A 16,233-nucleotide genomic window follows, 5' to 3' on the forward strand; every position below is an offset into this window, starting at 1 on the left:
TCAGAGAAAGCTTGGGGAAGTGAGGTTCCTGTTGAGCCCTGAGGGGTGACTGAGACCTGTCTGGGTGTAGGGGAGGTGAGAGTTCTGCACATGCATGAAAGATGACATGTGAAATAGTGTAGGGTGTTGATCCGAGGATGGCTAGAAAGGGGACCTCCATCCACCACCCCATCTCAGAAAGTTGGTCTGTTCCCAGTTGTGTCAGGAATGGAAAAGATGAGGAAACCCTGCTTAGGATGCCCAGAGCCCATTCAGAATCTAAAGGGCTCAGGATAGCCCCTCTCCTAGGGTAGAGTAGGAATCTCCATGTGCTACCCTGAGGGCTCCACTGTAACTATTCAGATCCCTGGCCTGCTCTTGCTGGTAAGAAAATAAGTGGTTAATTAAAGTATAGGAAAAGGCAGCGGTGCCACACTTGGCACCCAGCAAGCGTTTAATGAACGTTTCCTGGCCGAATAAATGGAAGAGTGGGGGGGGGGGGGTGGTTTTCCAGTTTTGTTACAAATCAGCAAATGCTACAAATCCAAACTGTCTTCCCCCCAACTCAGTCCCCAGCCTGTTTACCAACTCATCACTGTCTAAATCCCTGCCCAACTGTACCACCAACTTAGATATTAATAACGTACTGATTTGCAACATCTCTTGCTTTTTGAATACAGTGAGGTTGGGAGGACAAGTGCCCCTGACCTTCACTCCATCTGAATCTTCAGAATCTCAAAGCAGGAAGGGTCCTGGGAGATAATTTGGTCTGTAGTCTTCATTTCACACACAAGGACAAAGAGGTCCAGAGACCTTCAGTGACTTGACAGTTGTGAGTCAAGATAAAGCCCAAGATCATTTTGTCTTGCATCCATTATTAAAATGTAGACTTTCCGACTGTTGAACCTCAGAGGGAAGGCAGGGGAGAGTGGGTGGGAAGCATAACACGTGGACACAGACAGTGGGGTGGTGAGGGCCTGGGTGGAGGTGGGGGGTTAAGGGGTGGATGGGAGCGGGCTGGAAGAAGTTAATGGAGGAAAAAGGACCTATGTAATACTTTTTACAATAAATGTAGACCTTCCTGTTTGCCTTTTTCAACCCTTTCTTTACTCTGATTTTGGTACAAAAGCGTGTTTAAAATGGCTGTTGAATCATTCCAAACAGCTAATGGCCACGATCCAAGCTGTCAATATTTACTTGCAGCAAGAGGCGTTGGGGCTGCGAGGCTCTCCAGTATGAGATTTTCCCAAGCGCAGTCTCGCTAATGTCGCAGTACTGGGGACAGCTGTAGATGGAGAGGACTCGCTGCCATTCCACAGGAAGGCCGATGGTGGAGTGAATGTTGTCACTTAGAATGGAGCAAGATGACAGCGAAACTGCGAGGAAAGCTTTGCAGTTTTATAAAAATGAAAACATAACACGATTTATTTTTTGACATAGCTGTTTTCTTTCCTGTAACTTATCCTGGGAGTATGAGGATGTTCTTGGCAACCTTGTTTGAACTGATAAAAGACTGTAAACAATCAAAATGCCTAGCAATAGGGGACTAAGTAATAGAGGCAGACCTCTGTGTACTATTATGGAATTATCTCTGAGACAGTGAGAAAACAGTGTGTTTCGTTTTCTACCATGCAGGTTCCATAAAGAAGAGGTGAGGAGCCCTAACCGGTTTGGCTCAGTGGATAGAGCGTTGGCCTGCGGACTCAAGGGTCCCAGGTTCAATTCTAGTCAAGGGCATGTACCTTGGCTGTGGGCACATCCCCAGTAGGGGGCGTGCAGGAGGCAGCTGATCGATGTTTCTCTCTCATAGATGTTTCTAACTCTCTATCCCTCTCCCTTCCTCTCTGTAAAAAAATCAATAAAAAATATATATATAAAAAGAAAAGAAGAAGTGAGGAAAACACACAAACACATGGGTGTAGGAGTATAATCGAACTCCAGAAGGATGTACAAAAAACTGTGATACAAGACGTTGTCTCTGGACTGGGGAACTGGAAAACAGTGTCAAGAGGGAGACATTTTTCACTGTATGACTTTTGGAACAGTTTATTTTTTAAAACCATGAAAGTCTATTAATTATGGACACCCCTTTCCTCAATAAACATTTAAAAAAGTGTTTCTCTTTCTCTCTTTTTCTAAAAATCAATTTAAAAAAAACAACCCCAATATCCTCAGGTGAGGATTAAAACAAAGTAGCCCTAACCGATTTGGCTCAGTGGATAGAGTGTCGGCCTGCAGACTGAAGGATCCCAGGTTCGATTCCGGTCAAGGGCATGTATCTTGGTTGCGGGCACATCTCCAGTAGGGGGTGTGCAGGAGGCAGCTGATTGATGTTTCTCTCTCATCGATGTTTCTAACTCTCTATCCCTCTCCCTTCCTCTCTGTAAAAAAAAAATCAATAAAATATATTTTTAAAAAAATTAAACAAAGTACATGCTGTGTTCCATTTCTTGGAAATTCTTCCTTTGCTGCTATGGATAAGCTGGACCTGGGGACATGGCAGAGAGTTTAGAAAGTTAATAATCATAAACCCTCAACTATTATATACTTGTATTTAAAAAACACACGTTTCAAAGAGCAGGCTGTTCCAATCTTCCAAGGTTGGGACAAATATTTCTCCCACTGTACAGCTGAAGGAACCAAGGCACAGAAGCGGGCCATCTTCCCAGGGTTACACAGGGAGTGGGGGGCAGAGTTGGGCTGTGAGTGTGGATCTGGCCCAGGCATAGGTTCCTTCCACAGGACCATATTTAGCTGCGCAGAGCAGTTTTCCTGGGAAGAAAAAGAAGAACCAGGGAGTTCTGAGAGGGTTTTCTGGCCTAAGGTTTCATGAGAGTTAAAGCCCTGAGGCAGCTAGGGCCTCAGTACAAACGAAGTCAGACCAAAATAGACATGATTCACATTCAACGGGAAATGACCCAGAAAAGATCCAGCTCATTTCCAGATGTAACTCGAAGGGCCTCAGTTGGGGAGACCTCGTTTTGGAATCTGATGCAGTAAGTTCTGGATGAGGTTTCACAACTCAGTGTGAGGGTCCGAAATGAACAGACGTTTGATTTGAGGAAAAGTCCCGCTAAGAAGGGGTCGAGGCTCCTGCTTTATAGAATCGAGCTTTGAAAAAGCAGCCTATGGATGAGTAGAGAAACTAGGGCTTTCCCAGCATCATTTTGGGAGGAAATATTAGAAATAAAGGGTCTAACCCTGCCTTTTGGCTTGGAAGAAAAGCAGAAATCCCAGGCTGAGAAAATGAGGCATGATTAAACGGAATAAATGAAATTTAGCTAGCGGCTAGAAAGAAGTTTTTTATCTTTAGCTGTTGTGACTGGAGAAGTTTGTGTCTCCTGACTGAACCTTGACTGATCAGAAATTTGTACCAGGAGCCTCAGGAAACAGATCCTCAAAGATGACATTTTCTCAGGTGTAGGGGTTTGTCTTTAGACTTGAATGCAATGTTGAGCTCCTTGTCATGGAAATGAAATGTGGTATCCAGTGGCATGGAGTGGCACTGATTAATTACTGCGATGAAGAGCCTCCTGAAGTAGGTGCCCTGGGGGACCGAGTGGCTGCTGGGAACAATGATGACTACAAGGACTGGGGCAGGTGGCTCCTTCTGACTGCCCTGGTGTGCATACAGAAGGGAAAGGACACACTCTGCCCTCTAATATCTCAGCTCAAGTCCCAGTCAGAGAACTATAGAGATTCTGGGGGGGGGGGGGGGGGGAGGTCTTAAAAATACTGTATTTTTCCCTGTAGAAGACACTATTTTTTTCTAAAATCGTTAGACTAAAAACCAAGGGGTGTCATACATGAAGTCAGCCGAGGAGGGAGCCATGTGGGTGTGTAGCTGCCCATACCTTGTCAAACAGGCCTCCTCCAATCACGAGCCTTATTGTTACTGACATCAGCTGATGCCATAATTGGAGGTGGAGGTGGAGAGTGTGCAGATACAACAGGGACCTGAACGTTCTGAGCCCATAAAGATGTCCGAAAATAAAAAGATAAATACCAGTAAGCGATTGTCTTACTCTAAAAACTTCAAACTGAATGTAATCAGCTATGCAAAAGAGCATGGAAATAGAGCTACAGAGAGACAGTTTGGACCTCCTCCCACTGAGTGTTTGATCAGACAGTGGAGAAAACAGGAAGAACAACTCCTTAAGATGCCAAAAAAGAAGAAGGCCTTAAGAGGAAAACCAGCAAAATGTTTAAAATATTGATTTCTTAATTTGGGGTTGGAAAAGTGGGGGGCTTCTTATACAAGGGGCATCTTTTTTTAAAAAATATATTTTATTGAGTTTTCACAGAGAGGAAGGGAGAGAGATAGAGTTAGAAACATCGATGAGAGAGAAATATCGATCAGCTGCCTCCTGCACATCCCCCACTGGGGATGTGCCCGCAACCCAGGTACATGCCCTTGACCGGAATCGAACCCGGGACCTCTCAGTCCGCAGGCTGATGCTCCATCCACTGAGCCAAACCGGTTTTGGCACATGGGGCATCTTATACATAGAAAAATATGGTATCTCAAATCTCTTGTAGCTGCAAATTCAGAAACAGCCCAGCCAATGTGGCTCAATGGTTGAGCATCACCTTATGAACCAGGAGGTCACAGTTCAATTCCCGGTCAGGGCATATGCCAGGATTGCAGGCTCAGTCCCTAGTGTGGGAGGTAGCCAATCAATGATTCTCTCTCATTATTGATGTTTCTAACTCTCTTCCTTCTGAAATCAATAAAAATATTTTTAAAAACCCAACAAATTCAGATATATTTGTGAGAGTTGCAGATTAAATGTAAATTGAATTCACTGCTTACAACTTTCAGTGGAAGTTAGAATGAGGGTTGGGAAAGTGTCCCCAAGACTTGGAATGAAGACATCTGCATGGCCTCTGATGAAGCTGAAAATCTTAACCTCTGAATCAGCGGTCGCCAACCTTTCAGACCTCACAGACACCAGTGGTCCGCGGACCACCAGCTGGCGACTGCTGCCCCAAGTCACTGAGCCTTCCTTGCCTTCACCTCCCATGTCTGAGATTAGGCTTCCTTTGCTTGAAGTCCCTCTAATAACCTCACCTGAGGCAGGTGCCTTTCAAGGAGATGCCTATACTTCTTAAGACCTACCCCAACTCCTTGCTGCCACTAGACCCATAAGTAGGGTCAGGTCCAGCATATTTCAAGGGAACAAGTACACGGTCTGCCAGAATGTACTCTGCTGAGATCCTGATCATCACAACCTTTCACAGTACTTCATACCGGTCCACTTCACAGATGACATGCAGAGTAGTTCTGATAAGAAGGCAGTAGCAAGTATTTTAGACGCCTTAGTAAAATGCATGCGAGTCAGAGAGTGGGAGACAGACTCCATACAAACTCAGGGGCTCACCCACCTGGGTGGTGTTTCTGATGGGCTAGTGGTCGGGAGCATGCTGCAATAGTTCAAGGTGAAGAACAGGTTGCTGTCCCTTGCATCACATACTACAACAGAGACATAATGCTTGGTGGGCCTTTTTGGAGGCAACACTTAGCACACTTGCATGTGTCACTCTGACCCACTTTCCACAGCACTGCCAGTCCTGAGTGGAGGGAAGAAGGCCTTGCAGGGAGCCCACGCTGTGGTGTCAGCTACTTTGCTGCTTGAGACTGAAGTCCCTGAAGGTCTAATATCACCTGAACGTGGCAAATAGGGATTCTGTATGGAGCCTCTGACAAAGGAGAGTCAGAGCATGGGCCTCTAGGGCTTTGGAGCAAATCATTCCCTCTTCTGAAGATAACTATTGTCCTTTTGAGAAATGGCTCAGTGGGTCTGGGTGCTGTGTGGCCCAGCAAGCCATGAATTGGAGTGTGCACAGCAACAATCTGTCATCAAGTGGAAATGGGATTCAAGGGATAGAGATCAAGCAGGTCAGGAAGGCACAAACAGGTTGCCGGAGCAGCTGGCCCAACCGCTTTAACACCTAATCCTGTTGCAAGGCTTCCTTTTTCTCAATCTATAACTCTGGCTGCACGGAGAGTTCCTGATGAACAGCTGACTAGAACAAAGCAACTTAGGCCTGGTTTTCAGTTTAGTCCGCCCAATATGCTAGCACCAGCTGGTTTTTGCCAAAACTGCTACAACTTTACAACCCTAATTAGGTGTCTCTGAAAGATCTAAATGAAGGGAAATCTTAAGTGGGAGCAGAATTTTGAGCAGTGCATTTGGTTGTCTACTGAACTGAATGCTACCCAGGAGTACCAATCTAAACTCCAATATTCAAAGGCAGTTACTAATAACTTGATGAATGGCCAGGGACTTGAAATGGATTTAGAAGAGAAGAGACAAGAAGGTCTGGGGGAGAGGTATGTGGATGGATCTTGCAGAATAGGCAGAGAATGGAAATTATTGCGCTCCAGGTGAATGCTCATCAAAGGACACTGTGCAATCATGAGAATGTACTGTGCATACAACTATAGCAAATGTAATTACCCATGAGTCCCGGCTACTGCACTCTGAAATTCATCACTGTACCTGGATTGCTCCCAGCAAGTAACCAAGAGTGGCAGGAATACTAAGGCACATATGGGTCTCCTGTGACAGCTGACTTTTGCTTGGGGACTTTCTGATGGCTTTGCTGAACCTAAATTAACAGAGGAGTCTCTCAATAATTGTGAGGGCATGATGATGTACTTTATAGCTATTAGGCTTTCTCCAGACATCCTAACAATTGCTCAACAGGCCCCTGTAAAAAGTGGTCATGTTGGCAAGGATGGAGGCTTACTCATAGGGTCATCAACATGGACTTCTCCTCATCAAGACTGACCTACTGAGTGCCTGACCTGCTAACAGCAGAGAGCAGAGACCAACACTGAGCCCTGATATGGGCACTTGGTAGCAGGCTAATTGTATTCTACTCCTTCTATCATGGAAGGGGCAGTAATTCACTCTCAATGGAAAAGACACATAATCTGGTTAAGGATTGCTTTTAGTACTTCTGCCAACCTTATTAACTGTCATGTATCATGTACCAATTGCACCTCATCAAGGACTAGCAAAGGAGTGTATGCTATTCTGCTTAGAGTGCCGTAACAAAATACATAGACTGAGTAAACATTATTTCCCACAGTTCTGAAAGCTGGGAAATCCAAGATCAAGGTGTGACAAGGTAGCTTTCACTCTGAAGCCTCTTCTCTTAACTTGTAAGTGGTCTCCATCTCTCTCTGTGTTCATATGATCTCCTTTGTACTCCAGAGAGACAGCAAGCTCTCTGTTGTCTCTAATGAAGGCACTAATCTCATTCAGCCAGGGTCCCATCCTCATTACCTTCCAAAGGCCCCACCTCAAAATACCATCACATTGGGGGTTACGGTTTTAGCGTATGAATTTTAGGATGGACACATTTATTCCATAACAGAGTGTGGAAACAAACTGCTTCCTGTGCAATTTATTGGTCTTGTCATGTACTTCATCACCAAGAAAAACCTGGTCTGTTTGAATGACAGAATGATCTTAAGAGTCAGACACTTGCTGTTGGGAAAAAATAAGCTAACAGGATAAGGTTCAATCTTCTAGGATGCAATATGTGCTTTGAGTTGGTAACCAGTGAGTATGGTTTTGTTTCATTTCCAAGGCAGAATGCATTGGTCCAGGAGGGTTAAATGTGGGAGTGACTTTGACTATTGTATCTAATAACTCAAAGAATTTTTGCTTCCCATTGATGTAGCTCTGAACTCATGGTTTGGAAATCTTGGTTCCCAAGAGAGAAATGCTTTCACCAGGGGATGTAACAGGGGTTCAACTGAATTGGAAGCTGAGACTGTCACTGACCATTCTGGGCATGTGCTGTGAGAGTTAGTGCCAGGGGGCCTGAAATTGGCCTGGTTAAGGCATGACACAATCTGATGAATAGTGTTGTAACCAGGTTTCTGAAGAATTTCAGGGTGGTTTGTACCAGTGTGTTATCATTGTTTAACACAGGTGATTTATACCTAGAGACCTCCTCTACACCTGCCTCCACACCCCCAAAAAACAAACTTGGTTGTTGGGGCTGGTTTTTAGGCAACAGATTAATGGGACTGCTACTAAATTTGATTGAGTTGAGACTTTGTGTCTCCTCATTCTGGAGAGGTTAGCGCATCCTCATTTGTACAAAGAATAGTTACACCTTAAAACCCCCCAAAAGTTACGTTTATTGTATAGAAATTCAAATATGGATAGAAAGGGCTGAATGGATGCTAAAATAGCCAAAGGGGTAGAATGTGCTGGTTAAATTATTATCTTTCATCTTCAAATCCATCCTTCTATACTTTCTATAATCTGCTTTGAGATGCTGGGATTATAACCCCATTGAGTACATTTCTTCATCACCTAGATTTCTGTAAGGCTGTGCAAATAAGAGATGCAAGAGAGATAGTGTAAATCTAAAGGGAGGGACAGGGACTTGTTTCTTCTTCTTCAGCTTCCTATTGCTGTATCATCTCTGCAGTGGTTCTTCACCCTGGCATGAGCATTAGTTCCAGTTGCAGTAGAAACTAATTGTTTTAAATGTTCAGTTTTCACACTTCCAGAGCCAGCCTCATCATGCCAACATATCAAGCATTATACATACTCATCCAGATTTTTTCCTTTATTACCTTTGGAAATTTTCCCAACTGTCTTTGACATTAGGTTACACTAGGAACAATGAAGACATACTTTGTAACTACATTTTAAAATGAAAGAAGGCATGTATTTATTGACATAAGTATTTTGATGGTGATGTTTAGTTTTGTGTAGACAATATAAACTTAAATTTACAGTTTTCAAGTGGTAGTCACATTCCATTCCCCTCTAGTGCCCTCCCACCCCCCAAGTTTTCATTATTATTAAATGCTGTGATCACCCACCTCATAAATAAAACTTTGTGGAAATCCCCGATTCTTTATCCCCATGCGATAAATTCCTAGAGGGAAAAATCCTCAAAGAGCTATGAATAATCAATAGAGGAACTAAAGTTAGTGTCATAATAATAAAAAAAATTAAGAGTAGCAGGAGAGGAGATGGATGCTTTAGAAATTCAATCCTTACCTATTATCTAGAGGAGTCAATATATAAATTCTAAAACTGATAAATCAAAACTGGCATATGTGTTTTGTATAAACATATTTCTTAGCTATATGGGTGGAACCACAGAAAGTTACAGCAGAAATGCTTAAAGTAATTGGGTGGGGGGGGAGACTGAGGCTTTTCTCTTTTTCTTTCTTTTTTTTTGTTAATCCTCCTCAAAGATATTTTCCCATTGACTTTTTTAGAGTGGAAGGCAGGGGAGAGAGAGAGAGAGAGAGAGACATTGACTATTTGCTTCCCACAATCGGGATCGAACCTGAAACCCAGGTACGTGCCCTTGACAAGGAATCCAACCCGTGACCCTTCGGTGTGCAGGCTGACGCTCTAACCCAGCCGTGGGCAAACTATGGCCCGCGGGCCGGATCCGGCCCGTTTGAAATGAATAAAACTATATATATAAAAAAAGACCGTACCCTTTTATGTAATGATGTTTACTTTGAATTTATATTAGTGCACACAAACACTCCATCCATGCTTTTGTTCCGGCCCTCCGGTCCAGTTTAAGAACCCATTGTGGCCCTTGAGTCAAAAAGTTTGCCCATCCCTGCTCCACTTAGCAACACCGACCAGGGCCGACTGCAGCTTTTCATTATAGGACTCGTTTTTTTCCCCCCAGCCTTGAGCATCCAGTACTTTGATGAAACATTACAGTTTTGAAAAAAAAAAAAGAGTAAATGTATTTAAATTAAAATATATTTTGCCAAATTATCATTTAGAAAGAGTACATCAACTTAAACTCCTAGGGCTAACTTTTTGATGACCCTTAATTACTATAATGACTTCATGTCAATTTATTTATTATTCATATTCTGGTCCATTTAAAAGTTTTAAACTATGTTAAAAAATATACAAAGATATAAAATAAAAGAGAAAACTGGGATAAAGGAAAAATAAGTGTAAAAGAGATAAGATGAGGCCAGATGACCAACAACTCCATCAGAACATCTGGAAGGCTAGTTAAGAATGAGGATCCTTGCTTATGTCCCAGACCAGCTAAATCAGAATCTCTGGCGTAAGGCTCTGGGATCGCCTTTTTAGCAGCCTCCATGACTTGGAGTCCTGACGTAATTTAAAAGAAGGCAGAGTGACTAACAGGATATTAGGATGTTTATTAATGTCATATTTAGAGCATGGTAGCTAGAGGATTGGACACTGTGGGACTAACTCCGAAGAATACATTTAAAAATAAATCCTATACAAACTAGAATCATCCCTTCTCCCACAAGAACAGTGGTCGGCAAACTGCGGCTCATGAGCCACATGAGGCTCTTTGGCCCCTCGACTGTGGCTCTTCCACAAAATACCATGTGCGGATGCAGACGTACAGTGCGATTGAAACTTCGTGGCCCATGCGCAGAAGTCGGTTTTCGGAAAGGAGATAGACAAAACAAGTATACAAGACGAGTGTGGATGGGAGAGTTGGAAGGGGTCGACCTCAGCGAACGTACCTCAATCAGATTGAGGACGTTTTTAGCAAAGGCCAGCTTAGGAGTGCCCTAATTAAGTTAATAACAATGTACCTACCTATATAGTTTAAAAAATTTGGCTCTCAAAAGAAATTTCAATCGTCGTACTGTTGATATTTGGCTCTGTGGACTAATGAGTTTGCCGACCACTGCACTAGAACATTTCATAATCATCTTCTGATTTTATTAACCTGCCTCTAACAACCCTCACAGACATAGGAAGACTCAGTCTGTCATTTTGTCCTTTGACTTTTACTCTTAACATGAAAATGGGTGTTCTGGGGGGGTCTTCTCTTTTTTTCTTGGCTCCACTCCTTAGAATACTGCACCATTTAGCTGGATATTCTAGGGCTTGGTGTCTTTTCTAATGTATCACATCAACCGGTTAGACAGATACTTAGAAGAATCCTATGTATCAACGAGATAGTGGAACTTAAATCTTTTCTGCTGCTTGCATTCTTATTATTAAAACATATTTTCACATGACTCATGTGAAAATTAAAAGTTAAAGATGCCAAATTTTTTAAACATAGGATTCAGTATACCATAAAAGGAAAGAGACAGAATTAGTAGCTTAATTTTACAGTGGAATTAAGAATATATTAAAACTTATACATTAAAAAGGCATAGCAGTTTACAGTGACTTCTGCTGTAGCTGCAGCTTTTGTTCAATGATGTCTGAGAAACGAGGAACTTTCTTTGAAATAGCCACACGAATGTCATCACTCATATTAAAGCAGCTTCTGGACTTTGTTTTAAAATGTAAAAGTGATGAAAATCCCAATTCACAAAGGTATGTTGAGGCAAATGGTATAAGGATTTCTAATGCTGTCTTTGCCAGGTTTGGAAACACTGTGAATTGCACACACCAGAAATCCTCAAGCTTCATTGTCTCAAATTCCATTAAAATTTGGCCACTAGCTCGTAATTCAGCAAGATCATTTTTCATTAAATAACCATCATCAACAAAATCCAGATTAAAAAGAAACGGATCCAGTATCCATTTACTCGCTTCATCGAGATCTCCCACCGAAAAATACCCATGGAAGGAGCTGCTCAGCAGTTGCAGATGCAGTGTTATTTCAGCTGCAATGCTTCCTGCTTCATCATCTGAAACAATTATTTCTTCGAGAAAAGGAAAGTTAGTGAAATTTCTTTTCTCAATTCGCTTTAGCCAGAATGGAAACTTCCTAACAAAAGCAGATAACTTCTCTCTAGCTGATACTGTATTCATCCCAGTCCTTTGCATAGATGCGCTAAGTTCATTTAGGTGTTTGAATAAATCTGCAAGGTAGGCTAGGTGAATTTTAAACTCTTTATTTTCAAAGCCATTAACTAAATTACTGCTTTGGTGGTGAAGAAACTGATTTATTTCTTCATACATTTCAAAAATATGAGTAAGTATTTGGCCTCGGGAAAGCCACCTCATTTCCGTATGGAAGAGGAGGACATTATACTCGATTCCAATCTCTTCAAAAAAAGCCTGAAACAGGCGATGATTCGGAGCTCGGCCTTTGATGAAATTTATTACCCTCACAACAGTAAACAGAGCATCCCTCAGCTTTGTAGGCAATGTCTTTGTGACAAGTTCGTGAGGGTTCAACAGACAATGTGTGATCACAATATGAGGTACTTCTTTTTTCACGCAAGCAACAAATTCTGAGTTTTCTCCTAACATAGATGAGGCACCATCAGTACAAACAGAGCCACAGGCATCGAGTGCTATCTTATGCTTCAAAAAGAAGTCTCGGAAGAGATTGAACACATCTTTTCCTTTCATTGTTAACTGCAATGGTTCACAGAACAGGAATTCTTCTATGATCTCTCTTTCTTTTATGTATCGCACAAATGCCATTAGCTGACTGCAGTCATCCATGTCCGTGGTCTCAGCAAGCTGAATACCCACTTGGAGAGGACTGGCTTTGATATCTTCTAGAACTTGCTGTAAAATATCCTTGCTCATTTCATCAATTCTAGAATGGATCACATCATCTGATAAGGGGACCTGCTGAAGCTTCTTTTGTGCATCTGGTCCCAAAACTATATGTGCTATTTCCAATGCACAAGGTTTCACTAATTTTTCAGCTATTGTATGAGGATTCTTCTCCTTGGCACATAAATACGCAAACTGATAGGATGCTTGTAATAAGGTATCCTCTTGAGATGCAACTCCAAATGCTTTCACGGTTTGGTTCTGGTCAGATGGTGTGGGCATATGCTTCAGGCTATTGAGGTCATGCCCACCGACACCACCATGCTGTCTGTTGAAATGGTCAGACAGTTTTGATGGTCTGAGGTCAGCATTTGCAAATACCGAGTTACACAAGACACATTGTGGGCGTTGAGTTCCATCAACCTCCGTTGTACAGGTGAACCAGTAACGAACATAGTCATCATCCCATTTGCGTTTCTTCGACATGGTACCCCCAGATTTTCAGGTAGTGTTCCAGAGATGCTGCAGAATTTTGCTTTGGGAGTAAAATATAACCCACGCATTAAAAATCAGTGGCTAACCAAATTAAAACAATGCCACATTACATGCCACCCTGTCAATCTGTGTTCATGTCAAGAAATATCCTGTAAGATAGATGTCAGTTCAAAGTAAGCCATGACGGCATGAGAGTCCAACTGAAAGCTAAAACTCACAGCTAAAGTCCTGGAATATGTGGCTTGCCAGCAAGTTATATATGGGAGGTTTGGGTTTATGCAAGTTGTGAATACCCTTAAGTCTTCTACTGGTGAACTGCAGTTACGGCTTAATTTGTTTTCAAAGATGTATGTTCCAAACATATCTGGTACATTTTGTTCTCCCAGAAAAGGGCATCTCACTACGACCCACTCCTTCCATCTTGGGCCAATAATGTATGCACACCCCTGTTATGAAGCACTGAATAGAGAAGGAAATAATTCACTAAATACTTTAAGAAAGGGCAGATATTTTGACAGGTGGCTATTTCTTTTTAATAGTTAAGGACTAAACAGGTCTGTAAAACCACTTGATCCTTGAGTGGCTTTGACTCCAACTTAAGCAGAAAATTTCTTAGAGTTCTGAGTAAGCCTTTCTCCACATGGAAGCAGGGCACAAATTTGGCTCAGAGATTCCTGCTGCTAAAGTGTAACGTGACTCATACTGTTTATAGAGAAAAGCAAAACAATTTGCTTAGGAGAAACACAACTATTCTTGTTACCAAGACTTCAGAAAAATTTCTCTCATTCTCTTCATTACGAGCAATCTCATGATGCTTTTTCATGTAACTATCACTTAGTAAAGGCAGTTAAGAAAAGCCACAACAACAAAGTAAACAGCATTTCTAAGATGTGGCTTAATCCAAGGCAGTGGTTTTCCAGTTTAGTAAATGGAGGAATCATCTAAGTCTCGCGCTAAAATGCAGGTTCCTGGGCGTCGCCCCTGGAGATTCCCATTCTCCCGCTCTGGAACAGGGGCCCAGAATCTGTGTTCTAAATAAGCATTTTTAGATCATCCTTGCGAAGAGTAACTAGAACAGTAATCTCTAACAAGAGGTGCCCATCAAAATCACTGGGATCCCCTTTGAAAGTATACATACCCATGTCCTACCTTAGAACTAATAGATCATCTCCAGAATAAGAGAAAAGAATCAAAAAGGAAGTTGTCCAGGCGATTCTGATACAGATCCTACTATGCAGTCCCACTGAGAGGAATGAAAAGCACCGTTGGGGCCAGTCTCTAGCTGGCAGGTGTTCTAGGTTGCTAAGTAAACAGCCTAAACGCTTTAATACGCATTTAAGTTTTCTGAATTGATGACAACTTCCTTTCTTTTTCCCCTCCTGAACAATGAGCAAAGGTACAACACAAAGGTAGGCTCAAATATACCTTAGAAACAATTTTATTTCCCAGGTAAATATAAGTGATCCCCAAAGTTTCCAAAATTCTGCAACACAGACTTCTTTTGAGATTCAAAACGAGAGATCTGATATAACGAAGTAGAATGTTTTTTTTTTCAGGTTTTTGAAGCAGAAGGGTAGATATGAAAAAGTATTACGATTGAGAGAGAAAAAAAAAACAGTTAAAAGGTGGACAGTCACATAACAGAAATATTTGGGGAATGCTAACACATACATATCTCAGCAGTGACAACACCAAAGTACAGCTGTAAACCTGAAACTCCAAACCAAATTCCATTCAACTTCTATCAGTCTATGCGAGTCCGCGGGAGGTGCGGGTGTCTGGGCAGGCAGAGGATTTAAATCATTTCATTTTATAGTTAAAAGCAAATAGCCAGGAGAAAAGGGACGAGCAAACGCTCCAGAGGCAAAAGCCTGCGGTCCTGGCTTTGTCCCCCACAGGCTGGGGCTGGGGCTGGGGCTGGGGCTGGGCTGACAATAGTACCTACCTGGGAGGGTCGCTGGGATGTCTAGTACGGAGCATGCGCGGAAAGCACACGCAGCTCGGAAGTGGTAGAAAGGACCTGTTGGTGCTATTATTACGGACGCTGCGGCTTCTCGGAGACGCCCGTTTCAGGCCCCAGGTCACTGTCCGCTAGTCTAAGGCCCAAGCCTCTGGGCGCCGGAACCAGTCCAGGCGGCGGTTCCTTAGGTGTGAACCCGGAGCAGGAACCCGGCTGACACAGACGCCCCGCCGCCACCTCCGCCCCAGCCGCTCCGGGCTTCCATCCGGGTCCTGCGGTGGCTTCCCGCCCCGCAGACTGGGCGAGGCGGCTCCGGGCACGCAGGCGCGTTAGCAACCTGCTGAGGGCCGGGCTGGCTCCGGTAAGGAGCATGCGCGCTGGCCGTCCCCCTCCCCCCCACCTTCCCCCCCCCCTCTTTTTTTAGGCTGTGTACGTGGAGCTGGAAATTTTGTGTGTATTGTATGTGCCAGAAAAGTAGAGTCTAAAGAATGGCAGGCAGTGTATAGTCTACACAGTTCTTCAGAGCACTGGAAATAAAATTTTATAGCGTGTCAAGCTTTGAACTTGTAAAGCTCTAATAATTTACCATTTTCTACGTGTAATCAGTGACGAATTAGAGGAGGCTCATTATACTCCCAAATCAAACTTTCAGGCAAACGGGACAGAGCTTAGGTCCTCTTGCCCACGCTGGTCACCCCACTCCTTCCATAAATTCGAGTGTGGATGAATTTCCTGAGAATTATCCTCTATCTTAAAGATTTTTATTTATACTTCTCTTAAATCGAACTTTAAAGTAATAAAGCTAGATCACAGAAACTAGAAAGCATTGTTTAAACAAACCCAGCCCTAGCCAGTTTGGCTCAGTGGATAGAACGGGGTTGCCAGCTCCATCCCGTGGGGGGCGTGCAGGAGGCAGCCTATCAGTGATTCTCTCTCATCATTGTTGTTTCTCTCTCTCCTTTCCTTCCTCTCCAAAATCAATAAAAATATATTTTTAAAAAAACCCCCACAGACCCAATTATAACCCTCTTTCTTATTTGGATGGTATTTTCATCCAGAATTCTTCAGGAAATGACATTTCGATTTTTGGATAGTCAATCATGTCGGAAGCATCCCACAAGGCTGGGGGACTAGCAAGTGCTCCAGTGTGGGGCAGATGCATCCTTTTCAGGTGCCGAGGGTGAACTTGGTCAAGACTGAGGGCCTGCTCAAGGTTTCTGTTAATGGAAGAAATTGCAACAGATAGCATTCCTGGCCCAGGAACCAGGAACTTAAATACTAGAGAAGAGTTGGCTTTGGAATCAGAGATACCTGGCTTCCTGT

At 43.0% G+C, this 16,233-nt stretch overlaps 3 protein-coding genes across 4 annotated transcripts in view; 1 reads left to right on the plus strand and 2 right to left on the minus strand.

Annotated features, from left to right (window-relative positions):
- Positions 1-14,998, minus strand: part of C1QTNF2 (C1q and TNF related 2) — a 29,505-nt gene extending 14,507 nt beyond the window's left edge. The window contains exon 1 of the mRNA XM_059699101.1: positions 14,896-14,998. The gene's annotated coding sequence lies outside the window, so the exon portion shown is untranslated. The remainder of the gene's footprint in view (positions 1-14,895) is intronic.
- The window catches only part of PTTG1 (PTTG1 regulator of sister chromatid separation, securin), a 373,674-nt gene that overhangs the window by 331,739 nt on the left and 25,702 nt on the right, over positions 1-16,233 (plus strand). The gene's annotated exons all lie outside the window — the stretch shown is intronic.
- On the minus strand, positions 10,651-15,031 carry FAM200C (family with sequence similarity 200 member C). Its single transcript, XM_059699099.1, has 2 exons — positions 14,896-15,031; positions 10,651-12,990 (listed from the first exon to the last, which is right to left on the minus strand). The coding sequence occupies exon 2, from the start codon at positions 12,939-12,941 to the stop codon at positions 11,157-11,159; it is 1,785 nt and encodes a 594-aa protein (XP_059555082.1). The 5' UTR covers positions 12,942-12,990; positions 14,896-15,031; the 3' UTR covers positions 10,651-11,156.

Source organism: Myotis daubentonii, chromosome 5 (genome assembly GCF_963259705.1).
Source record: "Myotis daubentonii chromosome 5, mMyoDau2.1, whole genome shotgun sequence".
Taxonomy (NCBI): Eukaryota; Metazoa; Chordata; class Mammalia; order Chiroptera; family Vespertilionidae; genus Myotis; species Myotis daubentonii.

Bases quoted from the DNA above. Each gene is read 5' to 3' on its own strand.
- FAM200C (XM_059699099.1), bottom strand. From the start codon at position 12,941: ATGTCGAAGAAACGCAAATGGGATGATGACTATGTTCGTTACTGGTTC.